This window comes from Hibiscus syriacus, unplaced genomic scaffold (genome assembly GCF_006381635.1).
Source record: "Hibiscus syriacus cultivar Baekdansim isolate YM2019G1 unplaced genomic scaffold, ASM638163v2 tig00000764_pilon, whole genome shotgun sequence".
Lineage (NCBI taxonomy): Eukaryota > Viridiplantae > Streptophyta > Magnoliopsida > Malvales > Malvaceae > Hibiscus > Hibiscus syriacus.
This window is the reverse complement of record NW_024061820.1, coordinates 140,738-161,693: the sequence shown is the minus strand read 5'-3', so window position 1 is coordinate 161,693 and position 20,956 is coordinate 140,738. Positions and strand designations below refer to the sequence as shown.

Sequence of the window (20,956 nt, the reverse complement as noted above, 5' to 3'; positions counted from 1 at the left end):
AATGCTAACTGTTCTAAAAACAGTAAAATGCCACCAGTAAGCGACATTGGAAAAGCTAATGTAGATTCAAATGCTAAATGAATAGACGGACATTCGTTGACTACTTGATGGAAACGCAGGGTAAATACAGTACACGACTGGCTAAATTTCTCGCAAAATATGGTTGACAATTCCTTGCAAAGAATCAAAGGTATAAATTTCGAATCATAAAGTAATTGTTACAAAAATCAAATCAAATCAAAAGGAGGTAAAATCCATAATCTATGTGACCTCTTATAATCAATTTTAAAATCTGTACTCGCTCTTCTTCACAGAATTTCTCTCCTCGCGGCGTATCCGTACTGAGATCTCCTCATATTATCTTGTCTCTTCTTGTAAACCAATCCACCGAAGCCAACCAAACACACTGCTGCCACTACTGCCACCGCGATTCCCGCCTTTGTCCCTGCACTCAGACCTCCGTCACCGCCGGTCTTGTCTTCGCTTTCTTCCGCATTGATGTTGCTGTGGTTGATATCACTCGCATCGCTCGGTGAAGGAGCAGGAGAACTTGAAGGCGATGAGTCTCCTTGCGCCAGATCTGATGGAGATGGCGCCATTGGCGCGGGAGGCGAAGCAGGCATTACCGGTGAGATTAATGGGGTTGAATCAGAAGATCCAGTCACCGGAGTAGGAACGAGTTGCGGTGAGTCTGCACCAAGTGTGGGAGTTGGCGCCGGAGAATCTGTAGCGAACGTGAGTTCTAAAACTAAGAAGAAAACAATGGTAAGAAATCCAAATTTTGCCATTTTGAGTAGATCTGAAAAATGGAAATCGAAAATTGATACAAGGGAGTTTCTTTATTGGAGGAATGGATTTTAAGAACAAAGAATAAGAACGGGGTAGATCTAGTGGAACGGAAATTTAGGGGGTGAAACAATGTAAATTTTAGTGTACACGTCAGACGGGACGTAATCGCGTTTGGAACGGAGCCCAAAAGAATTGAGATCCTGTAATTAAATTTGTAAATGAGGAAAAATATTTTTAAAAGATTTTCATATATGGTAAAAGTATGGGAATCTAAAGGAGTCTAAAGAAAAGTAATTAAATATAGTTTGTTTTGAATTTGATTTTATTTAAGATATTAATGATAATTTTAGTTTTTTTTTAAAAAAAAATTGAACTTTTAATTTAACAGTGATTGTCAAATGAGGATGTCAATTATTTTTAGGGTAAACTATATAAATGATTATTAATGTTTGAGTAATTTTTTTTCTTCAATTAAATTTCAAAAATAATAAATGGTCACTAACATTATCGATTTTTTTATTATATAAAAAATATTGTTGTAGTCTCGAGTAGTCAAAGATATTATTTTTCAATGTATAAGATACATTTTTTAATAACTTACAATAATTTTTCACCTCATAAAATTATAAATATTAAATATCAAAACTATAAAATAATTTTAATTACTCAAACTTATTAAAATTTTACTAAATCAAACTCTTTGTATATTATTATTATGTTTATAATTAGAAGAAAAAAATGAAAATTAAGATTTGATCATTTGAAAATGATTCATAAAAAAAATTCATTATTTTAAGGATATCTTTGTCCAAAGTGATATGAATTATACAATATATATAAATTTCGAGGTAATAGCATTCTCATTGTTTTAATTAAAAAGTGATATTGGTGGTAACAAGTTAGGATAAATTACACATTTAGTACTTAAATTGTCAATTTTGATATGTTTTAGTACCTAATATTTTAATTTTTTTTCAAAACTTAAGTATGATTTAGGTACTAAATGTGTTTCAGTACCTAGATTTTCATTTTTTTTTTCAAAACTTAACGGCGGGATACTAAAATAAAACAAAAAATAAACTTTAGGTATGATTTTGAAAAAAATTAAAAAATTAAATATTAAAATAAATCAAAACTAATAGTTTAAGTATTAAGTACGTAGTTTACCCAATAAGTTATAAAATTATGTGAACTAAAGATAAAGATACAAATCTTAAAAAGAATATTCCTAATAATGATTTTTTCGTAATCTAAACTCCTAATTATATTTGTAGGCGTTACACTTTCAGTTAGATTTACTGGAAACGCGTTACTTGATGGATTCCAGTCTCATGGGCCATTGACGTCACGTAATTTAACATGCACCGCCTTCCATATTTCATTTGTCATTACTTGCACGCTAAAACAAAAAATAGTTTACAACTTGGATCGAAAGGAAAATTTCTCATATATTTCCAACTCGGTAAGACCGAAAAAGGCCTTAACAGTAAGATAGTAACAACAGATATGGGGGGGGGGGGGGGGAACTAGGAGCCATTTATTCTTCAGCAATCAGCATACGTTTCATAGAGATGCATAGGTACCCATGCCTAACAGCCGTCACAACCATTATGGATTCGCGCTTGTTCTCGATTCAAAAAAATATGGGTCGGGTATGCGGACCATGATAATTTCCGGGCTCTAACCTATATTATAGCTGCTATTCCCTTTTTACCCAACCTATTCATAAAATATAGAACAAGGCAAATAAATTGGGATGTCATTCAAATGCTCACCTTGAATCCCTCTAATCAGGTCACAACTCATCCTTTATATCTGCACTGATGTTCTTGTTGCTCTCCTTGGAATCTGAAGGCTTGATTACGTGATCCGAAGTTGGTTTGTCTTTTGTAGTTGAAAATGGTTTTTGGAGCTTAAAAGGGACCAAATTATGTTTCTTGAGGAACTTATAATATGTCACGATAGAGCGTTCGGTGTTCACCTTTATCTGCCAATTTCCACCATTCAAACATCTTCACTTCATCTTTTTGGAAAGACAAAGGGTATGCCATAGTTGGATAAATAGAAGTAGAATTGACTATGTAACATCCCAAAATAGGGCTAGTGATTAAATTGTAAATTTTGGAAACTTTGTGTTCAATTTAGAAACAAGTTAAAACTTCAGGGACTTAAGTAGAGAATTTTGATGTTGGATTGATTAGCAAAGTTTGAAAGATGAGAGGGTATAATGGTCATTATATAAAGAAGATTTTTATTTTCCTTATTTAAGGGTGTAAACACGTGGAGTAAGAGGGAAAGAAAGAAAACTTTGGATGCTTGGTCATATTCTTCCTCTCGTGGATTCAATGGTAAGGTGAGTTGGATTCAACTTGATTGTTTCTTTAATTTTAAGGTTTCTTTTAATTCTTAGAGTGATAGAAAGCTTAAGGGAAGTTTTAAATGGTTTAAAACTCAAAGATGAACAAGTTATGAGAGATTAAGTAAAAGGAATTTTTAAGTGAATTATTGAAATAGAATGAGTTAATGGATTTTGAAGTTGAAGTTGACTTGTCATAAGATGAAATAAGAAACTCCAAGTGTTAGAAATGAATTTGGAACATATTGAGTTATTGGCTTGATTACTGAATTCAAGTATGTATGTGGAATATTGGATATTATGATGAGTTAAAGTGATCTAAGTTGATTAGAATAAGTGGAGTTAAGCTTAAAGGACTTAAATGAGGTTCTAGTATAAGATATAAGTAAGTTAGGATGAATTTTCAAGCTAAAAAAATGAATTCTAGGCATGGGGTATCAATATTGTTCATCCAGTATGTTGACGAAAACGGGTAAAGAAAACAAAAGAACACGAGAATTTTACGAGGTTCGGTAATGTGCTTACGTCCTCGGTGCCTAGGCGGCGCTAGAAGTTTTTATTCAATTATGATATTTTAGGTCTAGGTTACATCTCTATTTATAATAGAAAACCCTGGTACATAATTACAAAATTAACCCTGTACCGTACCGCGAGGGCTGCGCCCCCGCACCCCCAACCCACATAATTCGTAACCCCACAACGAGACTTTCTTTGTAAGGACAGTTGATGTTCGCTTCGCTCACTCCGCTCCATCTCCTGTCCTCTTTACTGGTATATTTATGAGCCATACCTAACAAATCTCCACCTTGGCGAATATCCTGCCTCTTGGAAAATTCAATGTGGGTTGGGTTACCTTGATTCTTTAACAACTCGGAACATTCAACAAGTCCAAGCAATGCTTGAACTTGTCTGTCGTAACTGGCTTAGTGAACATATCAGCGGCATTTTCATCAGTATGTACCTTCTGAAACAAAACCTCTCCAGATGCAACCAACTCTCTGATCTTGTGGAACCTTACATCAATATGTTTAGTTCTAGCACGATACACCTGATTCTTAGCCAAGTGAATAGCACTTTGATTATCACAAAGCAACTGAACTCCACCTTGTTGAACACCCAACTCCTTCACTAAACCAGTAAGCCATAAAGCTTCTTTTGCAGCTTTAGCCGCTGCCATGTACTCAGCTTCAGTTGTAGATAGAGCCACAATAGATTGAACAGTAGACTTCCAACAAATAGGCCCTCCACCAAGAGTAAAGACATACCCTGTCGTAGATCTTCTATTATCCAAGTCACCTGCATAGTCTGAATCCATATCCTACAACCAAAGGATTATCCCGCTGACTCCCAAAAACAATTCCATGTCCCACAGTACCCTTTAAGTACCGAAAGATCCACTTGACTGCTTCCCAATGTTGCTTACCAGGTTTAGACATGTACTTACAAACTTGACTAACAGCATGAGCTAAATCAGGACGAGTACATACCATCGCATACATCAAGCAGCCAACGCATTAGAATATGGAACCTTTGCCATATCTTCAGCTTCCTTATCTGTCTTGGGGCACTGTTCTGATGAGAGCTTAAAGTGATTCGCCAATGGAGTGCTAACTGGTTTTGCGCTGCTCATCGCAAACCTTTCTAGCATTTTCTCAACATAACCCCGTTGAGATAGCCGCAGTTTCCTTGAGTCTCTGTCCCTGCAAATTTCCATTCCAAGAATTTTCTTTGCAGCACCTAAATCTTTCATATCAAATTCCTGACTCAATAAAGTTTTCAAACCGATAACATCATCCATGTTCTTCGCAGCAATCAACATATCATCAACATACAGTAATAGAAAAATAAAAGAACCATCATCAAGGCTCTTAACATAGACACAACAATCATACTCACATCGGTTGTAGCCAATCTTGATCATATAGGAGTCAAACCGTTTATACCACTGTCTCGGAGACTGTTTCAACCCGTACAAAGATTTCTTCAATCTGCAAACTAAATGCTCGTTTCCAGGTTGAGTGAAACCTTCAGGTTGCCGCATGTAGATCTGCTCCTCTAATCACCATGTAAAAAGCAGTTTTAACATCCATCTGCTCTAAATGCAAATCCCAACTAGCCACCATGCAAGTACTGCTCGGATTGAAGTGTGCCTGACCACAGGAGAAAAGATTTCATCATAATCACTCCTTTCTGCTGTGAAAAACCCTTCGCTACCAAACGAGCCTTGAACTTCTCCCCCTCTTTTTCTGTTACTACTGGTTTCTTCTTATACACCCATTTGCAACCAATCGGCTTCTTACCCTCAGGAAGGGGAACTAACTCCCATGTGCGATTGTGATTCAAAGACTCCATCTCCTCAACCATGGCTGCCATCCACTTGTCGTTTTCCTGACTAGTAACGACATCATGAAAAGTAACCGGATCATCACTGCTAACAATAAGTGCAAAAGATACCAAGTCTTCAAAACCCAATCTGTTCGGAGGCTTTATATTCGTCCGTCTCACCCTGTCTCTGGCGAGACTATAATCCTGCAAATCATCCGTAGTGGAACCACCAGAAGTCGGTTGAGAAGTTTCTGGTTTCTCAACTGGAAACTGCTCGAAATCCACCACGGTCGTGTCTTGCTTCTGCTGCAACATGGATTGTTCATCAAAAACGACATCTCTACTAATCACAACTTTCTTCGCAACTGGATCCCAGAACTTGAATCCTTTGACACCTTTCTTGTAACCCAGAAAAAAGCACTCCTTCGATTTTGCATCAAGTTTAGATCTCTCATCAGCAGGTACATGCACATAAGCAGGACAACCAAAAATCTGTAAGTTATCAAAACTAACATCATGACCAGTCCATACCTCTTCTGCAACTTTCCTAGCCAGCGATGCCCTTGGCGATCTGTTGATAAGGTAACACGCCATGTTAACAGCCTCAGCCCAGAAGTGTTTGGGAAGCCCCGCATTCAACCGCAAACATCTGGCTCTTTCATTCAACGACCTGTTCATTCGTTCCGCAACACCATTCTGTTGTGGTGTCTTGCGCACTGTAAAATGCCTCTGAATCCCATGTTCCTTACAGAATTGTAGGAACTGTGAATCTGTGTACTCCGTACCATTGTCAGACCGCAAACACTTGATTTTTCGTCCTGTTTGGTTTTCTACCTCAGCTTTCCACAGCTTGAACTTCTCAAAACTTCAGATTTCTGTTTCAAAAAATACACCCAAACTTTCCGTGAAAAATCATCATAAAAGTAACATAGTACCTAGATCCACCCAAAGACGTGTCGTGGAAGGCCCCCATACATCAGAATGCACATAATCAAGAATCCCTTGAGTTGTGTGCTTCGCAGTCTTGAAACGGACTTTAGTCTGTTTACCAAGAACACAATACTTGCAAAAGTCGAGCTTACAACTTTTGACACCATGCAACAAGTTTCTCTTGTGTAATTCTGCCATACCACGTTCACTAAGATGAGCAAGGCGCATATGCCACAATTTTGTCGTATCATCACAGGACTCAACAGAGTGAACTCCACCTGCAACAGTACTCCCTAACAATCTATAGATATTCCCTACAGTCATCTTGCCTTTCATCACAGTCAATGCTCCTTTAACAATCCGAATGGTTTCCCTATCCTCGTCAGCCTTAGGGATAAAACCATTCTTGTGCAAAGTGCCCAAGGAAATCAAATTCTTCTTCAAGTCTGGGATATGTCGAACACCACTCAACGTCCGAACGGAGCCATCGTGCATCTTAATTCTGACATCACCAATACCAACAATATTGCAACATCGATCATCACCCAAATAAACCGAACCAGAATTAACCGGCCTGTATGTCGAAAACCATTCCCTATTTGGCGTGATGTGATAAGAACATCCAGAATCAAGAATCCAAGCATCCGTCAATTGTGTCGTTGAAATAGAAAGCATATTACCCTCACTGCAATCAGAATTATCATCCTCGACCACGTTCACAGACTTGGATGAGCCATCACGCTTCTCATCAGTCTGCTTTTTCAACTTCGGACAGTCTCGCTTCATATGTCCCGCCTCCTTGCACTTGTAACAGTGAATCTTCTTCTTATCCCTGGATTTGGATCCGGAATTCCGCTTCCCGGACCCTGCCTTCTCTGGCTTCCGTCCACTATCTCGATTACCCTTGACATATAAGCTATCGGCTTGAGAGCTTTCCCCTGCATTCTGCTTCCGCTGGTTGTGAGCCAACAAGGCTGCAGTAATCTCCTCAACATTGATAGTCTCTTTCCCATATGTAAGAGTAGTCACCATGTGTTCGTAAGAGGGAGGCAACGAACACAACAGAATCATCGCTCTGTCTTCATCCTCAATTTTCACATCAAGCCGAGCCAGATCAGAAACGATTTGATTGAATACATTCACGTGTTGCGCCAAATCGTGATCGTCCTGCATCTTCAGCCCATACAGTCGCTGCTTCAGATACAGTTTTGTCGTTAAGGATTTGGACATAAACTGACTTTCCAACTTCCTCCAAATTTCGTCTGGAGACGATAGATGCATGACGTGATACATGACCTCGTCCGCCAAGCATAATCGTATGGTTCCTGCCGCTCGCTGCTGCAATTCTTCCCAATCTTCCTCATCCATCGACGCCGGCTTTGTAGATCGCAAAGCCTTCAAGATCCCTTGTTGCGCCAATAGATCCTTCACCCTCGTTTGCCATAATCTGAAGTTACCCTGACCATCGAATTTCGCGACTTCGAATTTTGCTCCTGACATCTGATACCAATTGTTGACGAAAACGGGTAAAGAAAACAAAAGAACACGAGAATTTTACGAGGTTCGGCAATGTGCTTACGTCCTCGGTGCCTAGGCGGCGCTAGAAGTTTTTATTCAATTATGATATTTTAGGTCTAGGTTACATCTCTATTTATAATAGAAAACCCTGGTACATAATTACAAAATTAACCCTGTACCATACCGCGAGGGCTGCGCCCCCGCACCCCCAACCCACATAATTCGTAACCCCACAACGAGACTTTCTTTGTAAGGACTGTTGATGTTCGCTTCGCTCACTCCGCTCCATCTCCTGTCCTCTTTACTGGTATATTTATGAGCCATACCTAACACAGTACCGATACTTCCAAGAGAAAAGGGTCAAAATTTGGGAGAGGGTATCGATACCATATGAATGAGTATCGATACCATAAGGCAGAAATTTATAAATTGTTCATGTGGGGTATCGATACCTGGGAAGGTAGTATCGATACCAAAGGTACCGATACCATAAGATCAGTATCGATACCATTTTTGGAAATAAGGATTTCAAATGAAAAATAGGTGTCGATACCCAGGCTTGGTATCGATACCACAGCTAGGGAAGTATTGATACCCTATAGGGGGTACCGATACTACTCCAAATAGAAAATGGAATTACGCCTTTCTTTAGTCTAAGAAATTAAGGATCGAATCATGATGTTTAGAGTTCTAATATTTATACTAAATGTATCATTGTGTAGATATCAAACGAAAGCAAGTATCGGATGAGTCAACGAGATAAGATTGATCAGAAAAGAGTTATAAGTGCTCGAATTGACTAGTGAGGCCAGGTGAGTGCATATTAGATAGTATATGATATTTAATGGAAATAAGACTTGTGACAAGTCTATTTTCTATAGTAGAATACATGAATTCATTAATATGAGCATATGTTTGATATGATATATGTGTGTTGGTTATTGCCTATGTTATATGATATATGTGAGTACATGATAGTGTAATTATGAATGAGTATAAATGATATATGATGATATAAGAATCTTTTATAAGATATATAATATGAACATAAAAGATCATATGAACATACGATATGTGATTATGAATGAAATGATATGAGTTATATGAAAATAAGTAAAGTTCTTACATGATCACAAGGTATGAGATATGATATGAGATATATAGAAAGTATATGTGATAAGCTATGTGATATGTGAAAGTGAACCATATGTCTATATGAATATTGGAAATGATATGAAAGAAAATGCCCATGTTATGTGAATGAGAGCTAGAGGTATAGTTAGCATGCCAAGAATCGAGGGTTTCATAGGACCTTCAGGACTTATTATAGGTCTTTCGGGACATAGATGACGCAATGTACTCACATATCTTTAGTTCTCACAGGTGTAAATGGGCTATGTAACACCCCAACCCATATCCGACCCGGATACGAGTCCAAGGTGTCACATTGACTTTTCAAAACATTTATTTTTACAATATAATGAAGATTCTATTGATTAACAAAAGAAATTGTATGCAAACCTTGTCAGAGCATTTACAATTCAAAAGCATTAATTACATGCCAACTATTTTCAATGTACAAAATATATCTAATTCAAAACTCTTTTATGATCTGATCTTTGGTAAGAAGCAATTAACCTGTCTTACTCCACTTTGCTCTTTATTCTTCTCGAAACCTACGTGTGAAACAATCACACGCTAAGTCTATGACTTAGTGATGCAACTAAACATATAATGTAAACTATAACTTGTAATAATGTCGTAACAATCACTGCTATCATACCATATCACTCATATCCTTATTCATGTAACAAATACCTAGAACACATATACAATAAATCATTACATGTAAGAACATACACACATATCTCACTCTCATTTCCATCATTAACCTTATTTCACTATCAATATTATTATCATTTATATCACTTAAACATATCCTCTTATACCTATCATTTTAACCAACATATGACTCGTTCATTCATACAATTTAAATATAATCATATAAAACATGTAATACAATTCATAGCACAAAAACATATAAGTCACATGTAAATGCACTAATGTTGTCACCACATGTGAGAACTATAGATATGTTAGTCTATAGAGGTTGTGCACTAATGTTGTCACCACAGCTCATGTAAATGCACCGAAGTGCCGCGTAGAAATGCACTGAAGTGCCACGTAGAAATGCACCGTAGTGCCATATAATGTCCATAAGGACCACATATAAATTTCTTAAGAATCATATACATATACCAAGGATCAAGTAGGTGTCTCAAAAGACCTCATACATGTTCCAAAGAATACATATATGTCCCGAAGGACCGCATAGACCCTCGACTCTTGGAATGGAAACTATACCCCTAGCTCTCATGACACATAACATGGGCATTATCATTTATGTCATTTCACATATTCATATATACACATAGTTCACTTACGCGTATAACATTTTCATATAATTCACATTTACATGTCACATAACTTATATTCTTTCTCACGTAGTCACATAGATCCATGTCATATAACATATATCCAAAGTGCATAGAATCATGTAGATCATATCATATAGCTTAGATCATTTCTTAGATGTTCATGTAAACCTACATATCATATCTTGTTCACATATAATCATATATACTTCATATAGCACATTGAAACACCTAGAACACTTCCACATAACTTATATCAATTTTCCGAATCTTTTCATATTAGTTGATAACATATATCATATATGTATATAATAACTTATGTCATATCATCTACCTTATCTTCATTTCTTTGTATTCCCTTAGACTACATAAACTCTGTCGTATTTATAAACATATATCGTTTAATAGTATTTATTTATATATTAATTTAATCTATTTACTTAATTCAATTTCATATATTCCTTATAACCTTTTCATATAGCTCCATAAATCTTTAGCATATAACTTATCTTATATATTCGTATCATCCTTTTTATATTCAAGTTTCCTAATTGATATACTATTCTCATTTCATTCTATAATTCAATCTTATTTAGTTCCCTTAACTCTTATTAAACAAAAAGCTCTATTATACTAATTCTCATAATAGATCATACCACTATGTACTTGTCCAACTCATGTTTCTATTAAGCATATACCGTTACAAATGTTTACCTAGTTCCTATCACTTCTCATGAACTCACTTCATCATATTTTCCTATTATTACATATTTTATCTCATAACCATATATTCACATAGTCTTATATTTCATTATCATATGACTTATATTTGTTCTCCTATAACTCTTCATAGACATCTATTTCCATTTCCATATATCACTTGACTTATCTTCTATATTCCTATAATTTCATAACTTATTTTATATTCTCTCATTAACACTTAATAGTGTTTTTACGTAAACTACATAGCACATACAAAACATATCAATTCATATAATCAAACATATATACACTTCATGTTGTTAACATCAATGTTTTTAAAACCGGACCGACATTGAACCGGTGAAGGTATTGGTTCACTGGTTCAACCGGTTCAACCGCGTTGAACCGGATTTTATATAAAATAATATATATTTTAATTTTACATAATATTCAAAGCATATTAATATATATAACACTTTTTTTAAGTTTACAATATTAAAAGGTATAAAATATCGTAAGTCATAACATGTATAAATGAAAAACCATAAATCAAGTGAAACAAATGATTCAAATCAACTACAACATAATATTTAAGGTAAACATATAAATAATAATATAATTATATATTATAATCAAAAAAATAAAATTGGGGTTTAAAAAAATCATAACAAATGATGTCATTTGGTTTAATTGTTTTAAAAAAACAATCCCACATGGCTAAGAAACATAGAAGATCCCAAAAGTTTAAAGAGTAAAAATATGAGAACAAACAATCCCACATGGCTAAGAAACATAGAAGAGCATCATAACTTACTTCTATAAATAATAGAGGTAATTTGACATTCAAAATCATGGAGCCTTTTGGTGAGCACAAAGCGAACTATTCTTTCGCTTCAATTGAGTTCAAATTTTAGGCTTCAATTGAGCTCAAATTTTAGGCTTCAATCGAACTTCTAAATTTTTTTTTGAGTTCGAGCCTTTTCGATTTCAAGTTTTAATATTATATTTCGAGTTGATACTTTTTAGCTCGTGAGTTTTTGAGTTGAGTTGAGCTTACTTTTAAAGTTTTCGAGTTTGAGTCGAGCTCAGCAATACTCGAATTTGACTCGGCTCGTTGAACAAACGACGTCGTTTGGTTTAAAAAAATTTTAAAGAAAAAAAGTGAACCGGCGGTTTAAACCGGTTTTCAGTCGGTTCTTCCGGTTCTTTACCGGTTCTGTGCTAATCCGGTTTTGGGAGTTAACCGGACCGGACAGGCCACCGGTTCACGGTTCAACCGATCGAACCGGTCGATCCGGTCCGGTTTTAATAACATTGGTTAACATACTTATGATCAAGACTTAATGAGCTATTACTATAGGAAATAGACTTATCACAAGTCTAATTTCCATATAATCTTATAAAAATAAACTGCACTCACCTTGTCCTCACTACGTTCCAATCCACTTATGATTTCATCTCTTTCGATCGAATCTTAACTTGATAATCATTCCGGAACTTGTTCATGTTCGATATCTACATAATCACATATTGATACATATCAATATCCAATTGATATACTCTAATCTATCATTTCTTAGACCAAAAGAAAGGTCTATTTCTATTTCCCCTTTGAAGTGCATCGATACATTCTACAGTGCATCGATGCATTCTTTAACATGTGCATCGATGCACTACCCATGCATCGATACACCAATCACCTTCGATGTTTTCATTTTAAGGGGGTGCATCAGTGCACTCCTTATGCATCGATGCACTAATTACATTCGATGTTTCTTCTTTAAAGAGTGCATCGATACACATTGAATGTGAATCGATACACCTTGCTCAGAATTTGCATTTTAAGCCTAAAAACCATCAACTTTTCACTCAATTCTTCTATTTTAAGCCCATATCATGTCATTAAACTCAACTACCATTACTTAAACCAACTTATATCCATATAAACCATATTTATCTTCTATATCTCATCATGATTCTTAAAATTTAAGAATCTTACTAAACTGTCAACTTTTTTATTAATCCTTTCTAACTTCATAAATCTCTTATTCTTATTGATGGCAAGTCAAATTCAACTTTCAATTCTTATTATAAACTCTATTTCAATATTTCACTCAAGAACTCCAAATCTTTAATCTTCTCTAACTCCTTTATCTTTTGATTTTAAGATAACTTAAGCTTTCCTTAAGCTTAGTTATCATCTAATGATCATAACCCAACCTTAAATTTAACCAGAAATTATCTAAATAGAAGACTCACCATTTTGTTCAAGCCTTCATATGAAGAAGGAAGAAGAGAAGAGAAGAGAACTCTGTAACATTTTCTCTCTTCCCACGTGGTTTCCTTATCTTATAAGGGAAAATAAAAATCTTCCTTGTCAAATGACCATCTTACCCTTTACTTCATTTAATAACTATCAACAATCCCTCAAAAATATTTATAAATAAGTCCCTGCATTTACAATCTTTTGAAATCATACTTCAAAGTTACAAAAATTACATTTTAATCACTCACCCTGATTTTGGGATATTACAGGCTAATAAAGAAATAAGAATTATATGTGATTTATATGCTTTGTGCTATGAAACATGTTACAAGAATTATATGATGCTATGTATGCTTCTTTGTGAAATGATATGTGTGTTATATGGTACATAAATAATAAGTACAGGATCACATGTTAAAAAGGATTAATGATAATAATATATGATAATGATAAGAATGTGGTTGATGATAAATGTGCAGGTGGATAATTATGCCATAACAAAATATAAGTTGTTGTGTATGAATATATTTGATTATATGAAATATTGTATGATTTGGTGTGATATCATTTATGAAATGTTCATGCATTGTTAGAAGTTAGAGTTTACATTATAATTTTTCATGCCTCACTAAGTCGTAGACTTAGCGTGTGAATGTTTCACACGTAGGTTTCGGGAAGCAAGAAGAGAAGCTAAGAGGAGCAAGACAGGTCCAGCCTCTCCTTTATGAAATTCAGATCAGAAAAGAATTTTGATTCATATGTATGTTGTTATATTAAATGTAGTTGGCATGTATTAATAGATTTGAGCTGAATATGTTCTGATATGTTTTGTAAAACCAATTGATTTTAATTAATGTAAAGTATTCATTTTCTTAAATTGTGAATTTAAATTTCTGCCATTTATAATAAAAACGTTTTGAAAAGTCAATGTGACACCTCGGACTCAGATCCAGGTTGGGGGGTTTTACAGACTATAGTTCTTACAGAATTAGAACTCTAGTTTCCTGCTGGGAAGAACAGAACCGTGGGGAACCCTACTTTCTGCAAAAAATAAACTTCTTACTACCATGTCTCATTCCAGGCTTATAATACTGAAAATAGCATTTGAATCTTATCCTTTTTCATTAAGCATGTTATTTATTTAAATTTTACCCTTGCCCTAGGATGTTCATTTGTTGTCCCATCCATTTTGGCAATAACCAGAGAGTCAATTCCTCTAAGATGTTTAGCAAGCTGGTTATACATTGGCTCCAATGATCGGCAATGGCCACACCAAGGAGCATAGATCTGGTATTTATAGCATTCATCAATAGAATAAACTTATGTCAAGAAAGATATAAAATAACCTGTATTTTCATATTGGATGACAACAATACCTCAAGAAGGACATCCTTGGACTCCTCTAAAATAATTTCATCGAAGCTATTGGCAACCAATCGTTTCACATCTTCTTCATTCTTTGACAAATAGAATTTTGGGGAAGTTAGATCGCTATCAACTTCGACAAAGTCAATCATACTAAAAAGAATATGCTTACAGTTTCGGGAATTGAGTCTGACTTATAATAAGGTTTAAGCATGTCTTCTAGAGAATCCTCTGCAAAAGCATACAGAAAGGTTTGAACACAAAAGTGTACTCAAACCATTAACTTTTACAAGTTTATTGAAAGACATAAGCAATATCAACCGACCAAATAAAAGCAGTGAAAGAGAGAGAGAGCACCTTAATGTTGTCCAAAATCACATCTCCATCCATGGAAACTTCCTAGCATCAATTCCAGAGTATGCAAGGATCTACGTGATAAATGAAAAATGTGATCATCAAATATGCACATAGAGTATACAACAAATCTCCTCCCAACCACCCCACGTCTTCCATCCAAAGAAAACAAAACAAATTGGGGAAGATCAAAAAGGATAAGAGAGACTGACTCTGGGATCATCTCCACTGACGTCAAAAAAATCTGCAACAGGTCTTCCAGTATCTTCACTATCCACTTGTACGAAAATAGAAATAAGCTACAAGAAAGTTAACAACATAATACTTGGTAGCTACTCTTGAAGTCTTCATTGAAGGGGATATTATCATCAGTTTACTAGATACCAGAGTTCTTTTAGACAATTTGGACTTATATACCTTTCCGTTGAAAAGTTTTGTCGCTTCTTGGAATACCGGGATAAACTTCTCAGAAATGTTTAATGTGGCAAACAACAACAGCTTACAACAAAAAGATTATCAAGTATAAAAAAAGATTAGCCATAAATTCAAGGAATGTGTTATTCAAAAATTCATAATTATGAGGAAAAGCAAAATTATATAACATGCATACGTGATTCTTAATTGAGCTTTCAAAAATTGAAGGAGCGTTGTCCCTGTTAAATGTCGTAACAAAAGGAAGCTTGTTGGAAGTTACAAACTCATATATTTCCGTCTTAACAAACTGACCATCTACAACAATAAGATTTTTGCATATGCAAGTTCCTCAAAGCAAGATTCCAATCAATGTTACACACGTCAAGAAATTAACCAAAGTGGCATGTTTTTTTAGCCACCCTTTTAACCAAGACCAAAGCTGGGCGTTTAACTTGAGGGTCAAAGTGGAAAAGTTTTGCGATATCATGATTCACAGTCTGATAGACGCTGACATCATCTAATAGTTTTGAAGCAACAGCAAGCTCGTCACTCTCGGGACCCTGTTGTAATAATCATTTATATGAATAATTTGTATGAATATTGATACGCTTATTATTAAGTAGTTGGGAATTTTTTTAAATATATTACCTTATAATTATCCTAGACAAGTATTATTGATATAATATGTAAGAGGATATGAGATTTATTATATTCAATATCATTCGAATTATAAGTAGAGAAAAATTTAAATACTGGTGTATTATTTTAAATTAATCAAAAAATAAAGTTAAGTTAAAAAATAGGATCAAAGTGATAAAAATTTTATATGTGAAAATTTAATTTATTAAATTATTTTAAATAAATATTTAATTGATAAAACATATAAATTTTAAAAACAAAGATTATTGTTATACAGTATACTAGATCACATTACATGTATGTTTCAATTTTAATAATCAAATATTTTATTTATAATAATATTTTAATTAAATTATTAAATTAAATAACTTCGAAAGAAATTTTTACATGTCTGACTTAGATTTGATACCCCTAAACCTTTACATTCTCTAATTTAGTAAATTAAAATTTGAATCTAATTAATAAAATGTGTAATTATATTAATTTTTTAACAGTTGTGTTTGTTATTTTGTACAATATTAAGAATAGATTATCTTTTTAATATTATTTAAATAATTAAGTGATTAATTGATAAAATAGTTAATGTAAAAATAAGTGTCTAAATTATATCTAAAATTAATTTTATGTGTATAAAGGTGTCTAACATTTCTAATGTTATAGTTGTAAGTGTTTTTGTTGTAACAGTCTTTAAAAAACCATTAAAATAACTTGCGAGAGTCATGCTTGTTCTCTATCACTCAACAAGGAAGTGGGAAAGCCAAACCTTAAATACCATTCCCAATAGTGTTTCCAATACTATGTGGGATTGAGCATTATCAACACTTGTTTCCAATACAATGTGATTATTCAGGAAACAATTAACAATCATGCACCTTAAAACAACTGAATCAGAAACCAATTGCATTAGTATTATACGATTAAATATATCATAATTAAAAGTCAATCTACAATCAATCGCGATTATTACAATTTTAAGCAAAACATTCAAAAATAATATCACTATTTAAGGCTCAATCCCATATAGTATTGGGAACAAGTGTTGGTAATGCTCAATCCCACATAGTATTGGAAACACTATTGGGAATGGTATTTAAGGCTTGGCTTTCCCACTTCCTTGTTGAGTGATAGAGAACAAGGGAGATTTCCGCGCGCCGCCGCCGCCGCCGTCCGTCTCGGGTCGGGTCGTGGTAATACGTCCGCGCGAATACTATCTTTTTAGAGAAAATTCTTAAGAAATAAATACAATACCGTCGTTGCGATTTTGGTCTATCACAACGAACTTGGAATAAATCGCAACGCGAACTTGGACTATCGCAATGCGATAGTCAAAGTTCGCGTTGCGAATTATCGATCGCATTACGATTTAGTTGGTCATTTTGGCAAATCCAAAAATATTTGATTAAAATCATATATTATAAGGCATTTTTGGTCACTGATGTTATCTTCTCAAAATATTAATGGCTAGATTAAAATCTTCCAAACTAAACGTTAATGGTATAGTTTACCTTGAAATTACAAGTTAAAACAGTATACAACCCGCTGCCAAACCTTTCAGTTTCACTTCATTTTCTTCCCCACTTTGCATTTTCCCTTCCCTCTCCTTTCACTTTGGGTAAATTTTGCTTACTTTTTGTTATTCAATTTTTGTGGAACTGGTTTGCTTTATTTTCAATTAGATTTCAGATTTCTAATTGAATTTCCTTAATTTCAGTTTTGTTTAGCTTGCAAAATACCTTTTTAGTTTTCATTGAATATTGACTGATTTGTATATTTATCTCGGTATTGTTGTTGTATCGTATCCATTTTATCATTTTCTTCCTTTTTTACATTTTGTTGTTTTCCTTTTCTTTATATATATCTTATTTTTGTTTACGTCTTAGGCGTTTTCGTAGATCTTGATTATAGTTGATTTTACTCTTTTATGTTTTGTCCTGTTGCCCTTGTTTGACCTTTCACAAATTAAAACCCTAAACTGATTTAAGATTGGGTTTTCCTTTTGGTGATAATGTTGCTGTTTCCGCCCCCCCCCCCGGTAGATTTATGATGGATTAATCTGGAAGAATTATAGGGGAATGAGTAGTAGTACTAGGGAAAGTTTTGGTAGATTTATGTTTCTCTTTTGTTTTTTGTTTCTTTGGTTCATTATACTTAAATTCTAGTAAACAGAGGAACTGGAATTAACTGAAAGTTGAGAAGCAGTAGATTGAACGAAGTAAACGAAGAGGAAAAGATGCATTCTTTTGGCTACAGATTAAATGGACTGCTAACATTTTCCTTGACAATTCTGACCATAATGTGTGCCATCGCATCTCTCTCGGACAACCTCAATACTCCTTCTCCTTCTGCAGAAATCCAGGTCTATCTTTACTCACACTCACGTAGTCTACTAGGTGTTTATATCAATGATTTTTTCTCTTTCTCGTAACCCTTTTTCTTGTTTTTATCTCTGATTTCTTGTTTGTTGGGTATGACTGTAGATTATAAACATAAATAGGTTCCAGAAGCAGCCGCAGGGGAATGATGAGGTAGTATTGTTTTGTTTCCACTACTTTATGTTTCATCTGTAATGTTGTTTCTTGTCACCTACTAAATTGTGTTTCACATTGTCCTTGCTTGCTAATGGATATCATTTTCTTCTTCCACCTCCCCCTTCTTTTAATCTATTCACTTGGTTAATGTTCTCTTATTTTTCTGCTGTAGTTCTTAGGAAATGCTTTTGACTTGTGTAGGTGAGCCTGACTATGAATATATCGGCTGATTTGCAATCATTGTTTACATGGAACACAAAACAGGTTTGCTTCTTCAGTGATATTTATGTTTTACATTTGTAGAACTTCATTTCATTTGCTTCTTCAGTGATATCAGTGCATGAGATAATCCGTTTCACAATGGACTTTGAGAAGAATTTCATTTTGATATATTCGAATGATTTCAATTTTATGTGATGGCAATATTTGTAGGCCTCCCTTTTTCTGTCAGTTCTTTTCTCACAATTATTCATGGTCTCGATGTTGATTTTAACTACCATGTTGATCCACAGCTTTTCATATTTGTGGCAGCTGAGTATGAAACCCCAAAGAATTCCTTGAATCAGGTGAGGCATTCTGATTGCCTCTTTTTAGGCTGGAGCTATTTATTTCACTTCCTTACTTGAAAATATGTTAGCTCCTTGAATATTTTTCACATATATTTTATAGGTGTCACTCTGGGATGCTATAATAATTGCCAAAGAGCATGCGAAGTTTTGGATTCACACCTCAAACAAGTATCGTTTTGTTGATCAGGTATGCACATTATGGGATTGACATTGCATATAATAGGGCTTTCCGGCTATTGAGAATTTCTTTTCTCTTTTCTTTAATCTTTCCTTGTACAGGGAAACAATCTCCGTGGCAAAGAATTCAACTTGACATTGCATTGGCATGTCATGCCTAAGACCGGAAAGATGTTCGCCGACAAAATCGTCCTGACCGGCTATAGTTTTCCAGAGGAATATAGATAATGTTTTCTTGGCCTATGTTTTGAGGTTACTCTAAAAGCAGTGCCAGTATGTTTGAGGACATTAAACCTCATTTGAACTAGAAAGTTCGAAGCGTTGATACCAATACGTCATGTTTGAGGAAATGGGTTTTTCGCAACCTTTTTTAAACACCTTTATGCTTTTGGTTTGATATTTATTTTAAATTCAAAGCCCTGAATCAAAATAACCTTTAGGTGCGTTTGGTTCACGGAATGTAAAATTACCAATGATAATATAAGATTATCAGAGAATAAGATTACTGAGAATGTTGTATTTTATGTTTGGTTAGCTTAGCGGGAATGTAAGATTATTGTATTTGGTTAAATGAATAAAATATTATTAGAATGTATATTTGACCAAATTGTACTTATTATATATTTGTTTTTTTAACAAGTTAGAAAATATTTATATATATATTTTTAAAAATTTAAATTCATAAAATTTATATAATTTTTTTTACAAAATTAAAAATATAAAAAGGTTTAATGGAAGGGTAAAATTTTATTTTAACTTTTGAACTTTATATAAAATTTTAATTATAGGTTTTTTTTTGTAAATCTAAAATAGTTTAAGGATAAATTTGTAATTTAACTTTCGTAGAATGTTTATTATTCAATAACAGAAGAATGATATTTTTGAAAGAAAAAAAATTAAGGGTATTTTATTCCAAAACGTCGGTAATCCAACAATACCTAAAGAAAGTGATGTAGTGAAATTCCCGGTAATATATCCCAAAAAATCTACTATTGATAATCTTACATTACTGGGAATGAGATTCTCATGCTAACAAAACGGGAAAATGTGGATTCTATTAGGGGTTTATTGGTTTAAGGAATGTGAGATTCTCATGAGAATGAAATTCACATTCTCATGTTTGGTTGGCCGTGAATCACATTCCCGGTAATATTTTATTACCAATAGTAGATTTTTTTGAGTATATTACCGGGAATGTCATTACCTCCTTTTTCTTATGTATTGTTGAATTATCGGTGTTTTGGACTAAAATGCCTTTAAATTTTTTTCTTCTTCAAAAATATTATTCTTCTATCATTGAATAATAAAAATTATACGAATGTTAAATTACAAATTTATCCTTAAACTATTTTAGATTTACAAAAAAATCTATAATTAAAATTTTATATGAAGTTTAGGGGTTAAAATAAAATTTTATCCTTTCATTAAACCTTTTTATATTTTCAATTTTGTAAATATATATATATATATATATATATATATATATATATATATATAAATTTTATGAATTTAATTTTTTTTAAAGAAAATATATAAATATTTTTCAACTTGTTAAAAAACAAATATATAATAAGGACAATTTGATCAAA

At 33.8% G+C, this 20,956-nt stretch overlaps 2 protein-coding genes and 1 pseudogene across 2 annotated transcripts; 1 reads left to right on the top strand and 2 right to left on the bottom strand.

Annotated features, from left to right (window-relative positions):
- Nucleotides 1–308: 308 nt before the first annotated feature.
- On the bottom strand, nt 309–788 carry LOC120214590 (predicted GPI-anchored protein 58). Its single transcript, XM_039212450.1, has one exon. It carries the CDS (start codon nt 786–788, stop codon nt 309–311), a length of 480 nt encoding a protein of 159 aa, XP_039068381.1.
- A 1,748-nt stretch (nt 789–2,536) lies between these two features.
- LOC120214578 lies at nt 2,537–17,841 on the bottom strand (annotated as a pseudogene).
- Nucleotides 17,615–19,744, top strand: LOC120215196 (signal peptidase complex subunit 3A-like). The gene is made up of 7 exons (XM_039212933.1): nt 17,615–17,705; nt 18,260–18,449; nt 18,571–18,618; nt 18,823–18,885; nt 19,134–19,187; nt 19,291–19,377; nt 19,470–19,744. The coding sequence occupies exons 2-7, from the start codon at nt 18,324–18,326 to the stop codon at nt 19,593–19,595; spliced, it is 504 nt and encodes a 167-aa protein (XP_039068864.1). The 5' UTR covers nt 17,615–17,705; nt 18,260–18,323; the 3' UTR covers nt 19,596–19,744.
- Nucleotides 19,745–20,956: the final 1,212 nt, after the last annotated feature.